At 35.0% G+C, this 13,358-nt stretch overlaps 1 protein-coding gene across 29 annotated transcripts in view; it reads right to left on the bottom strand.

The window, feature by feature from the left end:
- The window catches only part of LOC119546750 (sodium/hydrogen exchanger 3), a 34,588-nt gene that overhangs the window by 20,171 nt on the left and 1,059 nt on the right, over window positions 1-13,358 (bottom strand). For 28 of the 29 annotated variants that reach the window (XM_037853252.1, XM_037853259.1, XM_037853257.1 and 25 more), the window contains exons 1-3: window positions 8,604-9,059; window positions 1,617-2,120; window positions 181-403 (exon numbers count right to left, since the gene is read on the bottom strand). In XM_037853252.1, coding sequence (XP_037709180.1) covers window positions 181-403; window positions 1,617-2,021 — 628 coding nt within the window. In that variant the 5' untranslated portion in view covers window positions 2,022-2,120; window positions 8,604-9,059. Of the gene's footprint in view, window positions 1-180; window positions 404-1,616; window positions 2,121-8,603; window positions 9,060-13,358 lie in introns of those variants that run through there. The other variant, XM_037853253.1, reaches the window with a different exon arrangement.

The raw sequence follows: 13,358 nt of genomic DNA, 5'->3' as shown, positions 1-13,358 counted from the left end.
TACTTTGAAATTTCTTGTTACTTTTCCCTCATACTTTTTTCATCAAGACTTTTAAAAATATAACTTTTATTTTCGGTCTCCGGTTATATGATATAACTTATATATATGATACGAAAACTCTTAGCTAAAATATTATTTATCAAGAATTTTTGGATTAATTAATATGTTTACTTCACTCACCAATTTTCGCTATACTGGCGGACAGAATCCAGATTCCGATGATGAACGGCGTTTTCACCCGAGCAAAGTCCACACTGGAGAGGGGATACCTCTCCATCTTGTGCCCTTCGCCGCCCTCCGCATCCTGGTCGCTGGATCTGAGTGGCTCGGCACGTGGCAACCTCACGGGTGGCGTTGGATCCAGACCCACATCCACCGCATCCATGGGCGGGCTTTGGGGCAGCTGTTTTGGTCAGGAAGGAAGAGTAAATTAAATCACGCATTAGCGGTTTATAATTGGTAAACGGTATGGGGAAAATTGATAAATGCCAATACCCACCAAGGCAAACATTAAACATTTACATGGGCGTATAAACTGCGGAAAATAAAATCCAGACCTGGTGGGTTGGCAATATCAGGGGTTGAGTTGAGCGTTTGGAAACACGCCATTGAAAATTACAATCATTTTTATTAATGACGCACTCGAACACGATAGTGTCTGGTTTTTGTTTTTTTTGGATACTAAATCGTCAGCGGTTCCAATTTCTACACATAAATTGTGGTTGAAATGTTGATCTAGGTTAGTGAGGTAAACTGCTACAATGTCGGATATACTTCCCCCTTTAATGAATAATGAATTGTGTTTTGGATTTAATAGGTTTGAAATAGACTATACTTTTGTGCCCACAGATATTAAAAATTGACGTCAAATCATTGCCAATTAATTGGGGCTTCCCAACATTTTTAATTGGTTTCCAATACAAGTTCAATGACGTCTATATTTATCCCTTATGCTTTGGCAATATACGTAATTAGTAAATAAATCTTTTATCATGATAAGAAATCACATATATTTGCTAATTAGATCATGTTGGTCATGGTCTGAATAAAACATTAAAAAAATCAATGTATTAGATAGTATTTGTTGTTGAGGAAGTAAGCGTTTATCATAGCCCAGTCACACATTGTAGGTTCCCATATAAACATGTCAATATTTTATCACTAATTACTCCAATTGAGAGTATAGTTTATGACCCTAGACTTTTTTGATTGAGCTACAGTCAAACTTCTCTTAGAGAAATTATTAAAAAGGTATAACTGGTTATTTAAAAAGATTAAAGGACTAGCATACATGTTTTTTTTAGTTTTTTTCCCAAGGAATATTTCAAACTGAATGTTTATTTAATACCAACTAGTTATATCCTTCAATGTTCTTTAAAAAAAAACTAAAACTAGTATAAGTTTATAAAAATGTGATTCAAAATCAAATATATTTATTGAAGACATTTTTTCAAAAAGGTCCTTGCTAGTGCATATCTACTGTATCTCCAACGAAACCCGGAGCTTCAGTAATTGCAATCAACTAAAGAGCTTTAGTTGCACACCGGATGTGCTGGTAATGCCTGGCTTAATGGCCATTGAATTGGATTGTGGATTTCGGATTGTGGCATACTCACATTTAGCTGGGTGACCGCATCCGCAATATCCTTGCCATCCTTTGCCGAAGCCACGCCCACCGCACTCGTGTTCGGTCGCCCGTGGGCGATACCAAGGATTAGGATGAATCCGCAGATGAGCAGCATCCTTTTCCCGAGAATCCCCCGCCAGTCGGCGAATGTGCAGGTTGTTTTGCGTGCTGCGAATGCTGTTTGCGGTTCTGTTCTTGTTTTGGTTTCATCTCTCGGTGGCGATGCTTCAGCATCGATTTGATTCGCATTCTTGGGATTAACTAACTCTATACTTTTGGGGGGCAAGTCCGAGCGGGAGGATTTGGTCCTCCAGCAGGCTCTGCGGGCCAGATTCATCTGCTGCTGCAGCGCCGGAGTGGCACTGTCGTAATCCTGCTCCGTGCGGTTGCTCATTGTGATCTGGATTTTACTCTCCTGATCCTGGCATGCTATAATGTCCTTCTACTTAGCCAGTTTCCTTCTCAGTTGCTGTTCTGTTTTTAGATTTTTTAACTGCAAGGAGAGAGTAAATAAATATTAGATAACTTCTTGGGTATTTATTTTGTATTATCACTCTAAAAGTCGACCGACCTGCATCAATAACCAATCGAAACTGGTTAAAACCCACAGATTTTACCAACCATGAAGAATTCTGGCCAAAATCCAGATATACTCCATAAATTCGCACATTTATATTTATTCTTTTTCTGATTAGTTCTCTTTGATTTGGTGGCGCATTCTTTTTGGACCATTGCAAATAAAAATGTGCTAAAATCAAATTGGATTTTCATCTGCCTGCGGCACGTGATTTTCTATAAACTTTGAGTTTAGTGTGAGTGGATTTATTTAATCATCTCTTATTATATGCCGCAGCCCAAAAAGCTCTTGTTTATTTCCAATGTTAATTTGCAATCTTTTTGCAATAAATTCAGTTAACTTCAAGTGCTCTTGTGTGTCCACTTGAAACATCGCCATTCTTTTTTAAGATCTAACACAAAATTATCGGGCAGACAATGTTTGTTTTTCGAACTGGATCGATCCAGTGCACTTAGCGCCATGCGAAATTAGCGAGTTAATACCAATAGTAAATATGGCCATAAGGCAGAATAAACAAATATAAGTGGCACCGCCTGCCAGTTGTGGAGTGCGATAAGATTTGATTTGTATTATTGGTGAAATTTTATTAGCAACAGTAGCGAAAGCTTATCTATCGAGTGCGGGAGATAAAGCCAAACAATTAAATGATTGGGTCGATTCCGAGTGTCACATTCGAGATGCTGATAAATTGGAGGGCAATGTACGAGTCGATTTCTGTAATTGTCTCGACTTGAGCAATTGAATCTGTTTGTACTGCCACAATTCGTTGATCTGTTTGTGCAAGTGTCGACCATCTCATTATATAAAATTGATGGCCAATTTAGGTTTATCCCTCAAGGCGTCCTCTATCATCATATTCAATTGATCCTGGCCATGGTCGTGAATTTTCTAGGCTTTCCCACACCAACAACTACTTGTTGCAAAGTGGTGATTAGATTACCGCCCACAGAATTTCAAGTTCACTGACTTTGATTACAAACCGTTAACAGTTGAGCAACTAACCGGCTTTAATCGAGAGTTTAACCTAAATTCCCGCAAAATCTGTCTGAATCAAACTCAAGTGGCATTAGTGCAAAGCCGTTTGTTTTAATTAATTGCTGAAAAGAAGAACAGTGGAATGTATAAGCGAAACACGACACAAATTTGTGGAAATGATTTTAATTACCAGTTAGTTAATATAATATATTTCTATTCAAACATGAAAGAACGCGAGAGTGCGAGGGAGATGGAGATATGCATGCAGCAAATCGGTTGTTTCCGATATTGTATTAAAGTTTCCGAGATCTCAGCGATCATACGGACAGACAGACGGACATGGCTAGTTCGACTCGGCTAGTGATCCTGATCAAGAATATATAAACCATATAGAGCTAAAAGCGAACAAGTCTAGTATACTCTTTTATTCTACGAGTATCGGGTATAAATGCCTTCTTATATATTTCAATAAACATTTCATTTTATCTTGTCTTACATTATCTAGGTAACTAGAAACTTTTGACACTGAAGGGGAACTTCAGTTTCCTGTTGCAGAAAATATAAAACCAAGAGCAACACAACTTTTGCGATTTCACTAGAAAAGTTTCATTGCTCCTGGCCCACTGTAAGAAATCATTTTGCAAGTATATTCTCACAACGTTGACCCAACGTCAATAGCCATAAGTCCTTGAGCTTGAACGAATTGCGCCACGATTTAATTGATTTCTTCGCACATCGCCATCCGCCGAACACCCCCGAAATGTGTTAATATTTAATTTGAGTTTACTTTTGGGTCCGCAAAGCCCCTACACCTTGGGGTATAGACGTGAATGGGATTGATGCCCCCGTAAAACCCCTTCCTGCCAACTACCCGCTCCATAAACTAATGTTTATTTTGGCCAGTGAGGGCGACTAATTCCCGCTACAAATGTAAGTACTTGAGACGGGAATATTCGGTCTTTCATGGCCAGAGTTCAAGTTTAGCCAGCGGAAATAATGTATTTTTAAAGGTCAAAAGATTTTGAAAAAAAACTATACTATGTGAAAAATAACCAATACATATTGTATGTAAGATGTATCTTTTGGCCAGCCACCAAGAAAATGTTTTTCTGTGCCCACCGACTGAAAGACTTTTTAGCAAAATATGGCAGGAAAATAAATGTATAAAAAAAGCCAACCAAGTAAGTTTATTTTTCCGTAATGCAACGGAATAATCCTGGAATGGAAGGAACTGCATCGAAAACATGTTATGGACTGTGCTGGAAAAAAAGATGGTCATTTGAATTGACTGTACCAAAATTGAAAAGCAGAGTTGCATTTTCGGTGATTTAAAGTACTTTTCTGTAATGCAATGCAATGAACGTGGAACAGAATGAGGGGCATCGAAAATATATTTGGAAATGTACTGGAAGAGCAGATTGTCATTTGAGGTGACTGTACCGAAATTTAGAAGCAGAGTTGCATTTTTGGTGACTACGAAAAAAAGCAGTAACTTAAAATGATTTCGCTTCGGTAATTTACTTTTCAGTTAAAGATCGTTAAGTAAATATATTTTTCCAGCTGTCACTGGCACCCATTAATGTCAACTTTGTTTGTCTGTTCAGGTTTCCGAACTTTGGCCCAACCGTTTTGAGGTTACGCTTTCGGCGATAGCTAATCGATAACATGCGCCACAAGGAAATATGGAAAATACCATCGCAGTTGCAGGGCGAAATTATTTATAAACAAATCAAAGTCAATTGATGTATGAAAAATGCAACAGCGAGTGCAACGACAGACTTTAAACTGGCCGAAAGCCCCTCGAACCGGTTCAAGGCGATTATCCAGAATACAAACTTGGGGACCGAGGCAGCTAACTTGGCCGAAAATTGAATCAATGCATCTGGCAGCCGAAACTATTTGCGACTGAAAATATCGTTAAATGCTTATTATACCACATGCCCGAGTTTATGGAAATTCCGACGGTGCTAACTTAAATAATGCCCGTTTACTAGCACAAAAAATATCTATTGTCTGCTCTGTGTGAATTCGATTGGCTTCCTGGACTCGTAAAATGTTTTTACGGACATGTTCCGGCATAAATAGTTTTCAATTTATGTTACAACTTGGATTGATTTTATTAGGTATTTATAGTTTGAATACAAAAGCGGATGCCAGCAGGTGAACAACAAACTGTTGATGACATATTTTATCATTGCTATCAGCTTAACAGCTTGAAATGATAGGGAAAAACATTTGCATTGCTTATAATCCACGATTGGTTTTAATATTTATTGGCATTATGCAGTCAAGTGACAGGTGAACTTTGCTTATTATTTGCTGGCACGACACTGTTTTCTGCGCCTGTGGCTCAGAAAATAAATATTTATACAAAGTAACAATTATAGATTCACCTCAGTAAGAATTTCAATGGATAATCTATATAATTGCATTGCAATTTTAAAATTGTAACTTCACGCTCATTAAAGCCCTACAATGAGAGGTAATTAAGACATTTTTTAAAAGTAAAATATAATAATGACTAACTTCAATCGAAATTGATTGCCTTTACTTTTGTGTTGCAATTCTTGCCAACCTTTATATCTACTACCTACGACTTTTCAGCAAGCATTCTTTATCCTTAAACAAATTTAACTCGACGTGTTCAAATCCAAAAGTCAATTTAACTCAGCCAAGCAACATTAAGCAGAGAATTAGGAACTACCCCTTTTTCATCTCATCATATTTGTGACAAATTTTGTTCCCTCATGTGTAGACCTTTTTGGCCACACAGCCAAAATAAAAGGATCATTTACATAAGGGAGTTGCAAAAGTAAATTTACATATATGCAAATGTACGGAAAAAATAAAATATAATAAAACGAAAGTCAAGAATAAAACAAATTCGAACCATTTCTTACTGACTCTCGAACGTTGTTCTTTTAACAGAAGCAGTGGGTTTTATGGTTGGAACCCCACATAAACGTACATCATTGTTGACATGAAAAATTATCATTTGAGGGTTTCCTTATATTCTTGAAATACAGCTATGTTTACTTATATCAAGAGGGGAGCCACAAAGCGCCATCAATATGGGAGATAACGTTTTGAATTCTCCCAATTTTCGCTAAAACGGTAGATATTATTAATATTACATGATTTTCGTCTATAAATATATCTAAGGTAGTTATTATTTTTGTGCATCAAGGCTTTAACTTATAAGTAAGATAAATCCTTAGAAGAAGTTATAAATAAATACCGCAGGGCGACTTTGATGTTTATCTAAAAGATACTAAAATAACTATGAAATAAGTTCGTTGATTAATACTGGTACTTTGAGCGTGCCTTTAGGAACTTACTAGTTTCCCTTAAAATAAACAAACAAATCAAAATTAAAAACCTCTGCTTAATGTAAGTAAATCTTACGACTTAAAATAGCTGACCAATAAATTAAAGCCCACTGCTTAAGTGACCTTATTTTTATCAGCAGTGGAAATGTTGTTCCCCAGAATGAGATCACCTTACTGATAAAATATTTCAGGCAATCGGTCAGCTTGAAACTAAATGTAATTAAAAGCTTAAAAATCGATTTTCTATATTTTTCGTTTAATTCTCAAATGGATTTTTTGGCAATAGCCTTTGTACGGTCTACTTGAGATATTGTTCAACTGATTACAAGCCAAAATAGATTTGTGTATGGTTTATAACAAAAGGCATTATTACATCGATTTTGGTCAAGGTCTAATGATGTAGACTCATCATAAATCGAAATGTTCTTTGTCATACAAGATATCAGATACAAAATATAAATGAGCACTGGAATTTATAGTATTTATTGGTAATGATATGCACTGGTCAGCAGGTAACATGTTTCTGGGAAATTTGATTTATGAAGCTCAGAAAAAAGAACAGAACTGTAATTGAAATTGATTGTTCTTTAACAAAAATGTTTTCCTAGGAAGCAATTTTTATGGGAATTCGCGACACCTTCCGATGTGTCATAACTTAACCTATTGCTCAGAGTTACTATTCATTGATATCATTTTTACAACAACGCTACTGACCAGCTAATTAACAAAACACGTTAGATAACAATTGAATAAGGTTTACACATATTTTTATAGATAAATCGGTGCGATATCTATGCCTGGTCATATCTTAATTTATTGGCTGATAATTGATAATGAAATCAACTTGATTGACGATTTAATTCCACTAACACTTTTTTTTGACAGGCCTGTGTGGCGAAACCCGGTGTCCATACATATGTGTTCTATGTAGATTTATTTATATAGGTGTTATATATATGCGACTATAAATATTTGTTTATGCATCGTTGAGTATAAAAAAAACGTGTTTTTTGACCTGATCAATAGAAGGCGTCCACCGTTTAAAAATACATGTAGAAGTATTCTAAAGCCCAATTTTTCAAATAACATATTATAAATACCATATTTTTAACGGAATATTTTTTCATTTTAAGCGATAAGCTGTTCAGCTGTTTAAAAATGCTCGATCCGTTTTGATTTACTCCAAAAATAGTCTTTCAAGTTGCGACATCCTCTGAGAGGAATGAAATATGATTAAATTTAAAAACCGCCAACAAAAACATAACCGAATTTAAAAATTCATGGTAAATTTCTGGAACGAAATATCTTTATTAAGTGTGCAATTTTGGGATGTACATGGTAACGCAAGAATTTCAAAATAAGATGAGTCAGTAAAAATATCTGTTTTGAGCAAACAAGAAGCATGACAAAATGTATGAATGTCTGTACATATGTATGTTGCCATGCTGTTCCATGTTATCAGGTTGGCAACAACAAAATATTAAGAACAAACAGCAACAATTACACATGTTTTCTATGTACCACATAAATGCATCTGTACATGTGGGCATTTTGGAATGCGAAACGGGATCAAATAAGTAGAGCAAAGCGAATGGAGATGTGAAAACAAGGGAAATGACTGAGCCGGCAAAAGACCAAAATAAACTCAAGTGCACTTTTGGTAGACGTCAAAAAATAAATAATAGAGAAAAAACTCAGACGTTAGAAACGTGAAAATATAAAGAAGACAAGTTATAAATAGATGAAGAATATGTAGGTACATTTAAACAAGCAGAACATATTTATTTTACATTTTCTGAACAAGTATCTACACACACTGGGAAAAGTATCTTAAAGATATTTTTTTCAAAAAAAGGTTTTTCTGACATTAAATTAAAAAAATATGTTGCTTCCGTAATTCTTAATAATCTTGAAGGGAGGAACTCATATTTTTTAAAATTTACATATTTCGAATTTTTTTTTATACTCCTCAAAATAAAAAAAAATAGAATAGTTTTGTGACCATGTCTTCAGAATTGAATGAGCATACATTTTAAATCATCTGCACATTTTGTCTATGAATTTCTTTCTGTGTAGATACAACAACTTTACGCACGTTTTTCTTGCTCTTTCTTCGTTTTCCTTTTCCGTAACAAATCAGCCGGCAGCTGTTATTTCATTTTCCACTATTTTTCGCACTCTCTCCTTTTGCTCTTCTGTTTTTCTATCACTCTCTCTCTCTCCTCTTTCGATTTTGTTTTGATTCGCACTGCAGACGTGTGCAATAAATAATGATTTCTAATTTATGCCCGCCAAATGGCACAATTGAGCGTTAATATTTATTGACGAAAACAGGCGCACTTTTTTTCGTCACACACAATAAAAACACACGACATCACAAACTAAGGAAGAATCACGGCTTGCTCTCGTTTCGATTTACATATTTGAATAGTTTCCCGCAACGTTTTCGAATAATTCTCGAATAAAAACTACAGTTTTGCTGGGCATTGGAAATGGGAAAATCGAATTTCAGCGACCGAGCCGGAAAAATAGAAACTGCTGCGCGCCGAGAACTGCCGAGAACTGAATGCGAGAATCGTAGGAAAATATATTTGAAAGAGCGGAGAACCCGAAATCGCTCCGATAACAGTGGTGTTCCAGCGTTAAAAGAGCGTGGGTCTGTTAGCCGGCACCCACACTAGCATAACAGCTGTTAAGGCGAAGGATGGGAAGGGGGAGAGAGGGGAAGAAAATATGCACCTAAAAACAAAAGGCGAAAAAAAATTGAACACAAAAATATTACTAAATCTTGGTTAATTATGAAAATAGCCATGCCTTTGCAGTAGGATCTTTAAGAGCACTATGTTGGTAAAACTTAGTTTTGATATAATAGATTTCGGTTATTTAAATGGAATTGAAATTAGTTTAGGTAAGTGAATATTTCTGGTTTAATAACATCAACAATCTTTGATTTAATAATAATTAAATAATTATTTAAAGAGGCATGTGTTTACAGCAGGATCTTAAAGAACACTATGTTGCTAAAACTTAGTTTTGATAAAATAGATGTTTGTCATTGAAATTCAATTGAAATTTTTTGAAATAAGTGAATATTTCTGGTTTATTAAATAATTTAATCTTTAATTTCCATTTTACTTTACAGAAAAATCTTTATAATTATTGAATAGTTTTGAAAAGAGACAATTGTTTGTGAATTTTTGTTGCTAAAACTTAGTTTTGATAAAATAGATTTCGGTTATTGAAATTGAATTGAAATGTATTGAAATGAGTGAATATTTATAGTTTGCTAAAAAATTTAATCATTGATTGCCTTTTACACTTCACACAAAAATCGTTATAATTATTAAATAGTTTTGAAGAGAAGCATGTGTTTATAGAAGGATCTTAAAGAACACTATATTGCTAAAACTTAGTTTCGATTAAATTGATTTCGTTCATGGAAACTGAAATGAAATTGATTGAAATATGTGTATATTTTTAAATTAATTTTTAAACAATTTTATCTTTGATTTCCATTTACACTTCACAAAAATTTCTTCTAATTATTGGATAATTTTGAAAAGAGTCATGTGTTTGCAGCAGGATCTTAAAGAGCACTCTATTGCTAAATCTTAGTTTTGATGAAATATATTTCGATAATTGAAATTTATTTAAATAAGTGAATATTTCTGGATTATTTATCAATTAAATATATGATTTGCACTTAATCTTAAACTTAAACTTCACACAAAAATCATTCCAATTCGATTGTTACAAAAAATAAGTACAATATGGAGATTTAGGAATGGCAAAGTTCACTGAAAGGTAATCAATAATTTAATTTTATCTGGCTGAAGAAAATGTTACCTTTAGATTTGTATTATTCAAATTCATGTATTTTTAAAATAGCTATTTAATTTACCCAAGCCGAAACCAACCCATCTATAACCTTTGAAAAACCATTGCATATCCTCAGGAATTGATTAGTCCTGATAAATATAAAATCGTCATTTAATGGACATGCTTAAACTCAAACGGACATCGTTGGCAATTTCCCTGCATTCCTGCCCACTTTTGTCTAGTTAATGGAAATGAATAATTAAAGAAGCAGGGCTGTGAAGGCAACCACAAATGGTCAGGAAAAGCAAGTTTCCCGCAATTGAAATTGATTTTTTTTTGTTTTTGTTTTTTGGTGGCATAACACGACAGCGGGTTGAGGTCCTGTGTGCAAGGATAACACGATTGTAATTCCTTGATAATTGCAAAGGGCACGGAGCAAGTGAATGTGTGCAGCACTTTCAGAGCAAACATTTCAATATCGTGGCATTTCCATAATATCGATCCAAAGCTGGCAGCTGATGGCGTGGGTGCAGCTCTTTTATCTTTGGCCTGAAACCACGAGACACAGACTGTGGAGTACACATTATCCTTGTACTTGAACGACTGCAGCTAAGTGCACGTAATTGAATCCTTAGGATGGGGGTTCATTTTGCGAAACTGCGTCGTCTGTTGCCTTGATTGGATGTTCCTAACGACGATTTTATGAATCGAGATTGTAAATATATTTTTACACACTAAAGCCACAGACAGGGACACTTTTGCACTGCGAAAAAGCATTGAAAAATATTGTATGACCACAAAATGAAAAACGAACTCCTTTTAACACCAAAAACAGCATATGTGTCTATCCAATTTACGTTGATATATTTACGCCTTAACTTTGTTTTATGTTATACAACTGAAGAATCGAAATTAATAAAATCATTGTCAACGTTTCCCGCAGTGTAGGTAGTAATATTGCTAATGATTTCCAGAGCTGACAATGGCTAAAAAATTCAGATTACATTGGCTGTGCGGTATATAATTGGATGGGAAGCTGGTTCTTAATAAGGTAAATTTCCTTCACGTTAGAAATACAATTTGTTTGCTTATACAATATTAAAATCACTTTTGGGGCATTTGCTGTTTTTCTTAACAAGTTATTAGTGAATATAGAATATTTTAAGCCATTTATGTACTCATCCACCCTTAATACATTAATAATAAATTTTAGAATACAAGTATTACAGAACGAACCCCTTTAAATTTATACTTTAAAGGCTTTGATAACGCATAAAGACAATCCCACCAAGTAATTTAGTAAGCAAACAAAAGACCATCAATTTGGCTCGCTGGAGAGCTGAAGCTATAGAAATATAGTCCGTAGTCCCACTTTAGGTTCATTAGTCTTGAAGTTGAGTGCGTGTGTGCGGCTTAAACTTTCAGCTGGAAAACATAGCAATAATAATAATAACGCCCATCAACCTTCCGAAGCTTTCTCTCCACCGCCGCCGGCTATTATGTAAGCCCCAGGCTTTTCCCAAGGACACGCGGCAGGACGAACCGAAATAGCAAATGAGACAGCTCCTCCACCTCCATCTACTCGACCACCACTCATCAGACAGATAGAAGACCATGGGAAATGGATTACAACAATTTTATTACATATAACACATTTGCAATGACCATGGACGAAGGACAAAGGACACGGCTTACACAGCACAGTACAGTAAATCAGGAGAAAAAAACCCAAGTGAGTTCTTACTTATTTGGGGCGTGACAAGTGGACAATAGTTATGGCTTTGCCGCAGCGAATTTGGAGCCAAAAACCTAATAATGCAAACTACAGTAAAACCCATTTGTCAGGGGACAAATCACTTACATGCATTTCGTACTTTTATTACTCGCCTGATAGATACAATTTTGTATCGCAAGTACATATGTAACCAAATAAAAGGATATTGATTTATGAAAGCTGAAGCCATAAAAGATTTAGATTCTAATAATTTAAATTACTTACGAAATTTGTTGAAAACTTTGGAAGAATATTTCTTAATGACTATATTTTTTTATATTCCATTTCCATTATTTGTTGAAAACTGTTGAAGAATATGTCTTAATGACTACATTTTTTTATATTCCAGATATTAAAAAACATATTTTTGGGACCTTTTTAGAAATATGAAAAATAGGAATTAAGTTATTTGAATACTTTTAAAGACAAAAACTTTAAAAAGTTATGTATTTATATATTCCATAGATTAAAGTGATTGAATTTGTATGAAATTTGCATAAGTATTAAGCATACCCATTAAGTTCCACTTTATAAAGTACCTGAAAAGGCAAAAAAGCGAAGGTCAGCTTTAAATAACTATATTTTTTTACATTCCAGAAATTAAAGTGAATGAATTTTAGGGAACTTTTTAGAAATATTACATATAGACATTGAGTTCCACTTTATATAGTACCTGAAAAGGCAGAAAAGCGAAGGTCAACTTTGAATGACTATAATTTTTATATTCTATAAATTAAAGTGAATGATTTTTGGGAACTTTTCAGAAATATTATTCCTTCCTGCATACAAGTACCTCGGTGTCACTTTGGACAAAAAACTCACTTTTGGCAGGCACATTACTTGAATACAACACTCCTTCAGGACCAAAGTTGCTCGGATGGCTTGGTTTCTCACACCACGCAACAAGCTCGCACTTGGCTGTAAAGTCCAAATTTATAAGTCCATACTAGCGCCAAGTCTATTCTATGGACTCCAGGTCTACGGCATCGCTGCAAAAACCAACCTCAACAAAATCCGAGTTTTGCAAGCGAAAACACTTCGAAGGATCTCTGGAGCTCCGTGGTTTATGCGAACCAGAGACATCGAACGGGATCTCAATGTGCCCAAACTTGGTACCGCTGCTATAAACAGCGCTGAACCAAGCAACCGAGTCAAAAGAAGACTAAAAAGACACCACCCTCAAGACCTACCGGACCGGATTTTGACCTAGCAACGTCACCAACCTCAACATTAATATCAAAAAATAAAAATAACGAA

Source organism: Drosophila subpulchrella, chromosome 2L (assembly GCF_014743375.2).
Source record: "Drosophila subpulchrella strain 33 F10 #4 breed RU33 chromosome 2L, RU_Dsub_v1.1 Primary Assembly, whole genome shotgun sequence".
Classification (NCBI taxonomy): Eukaryota; Metazoa; Arthropoda; class Insecta; order Diptera; family Drosophilidae; genus Drosophila; species Drosophila subpulchrella.
The sequence above is the reverse complement of the archived record's forward strand: the minus strand, read 5'-3'. Positions and strand labels throughout refer to the sequence as shown.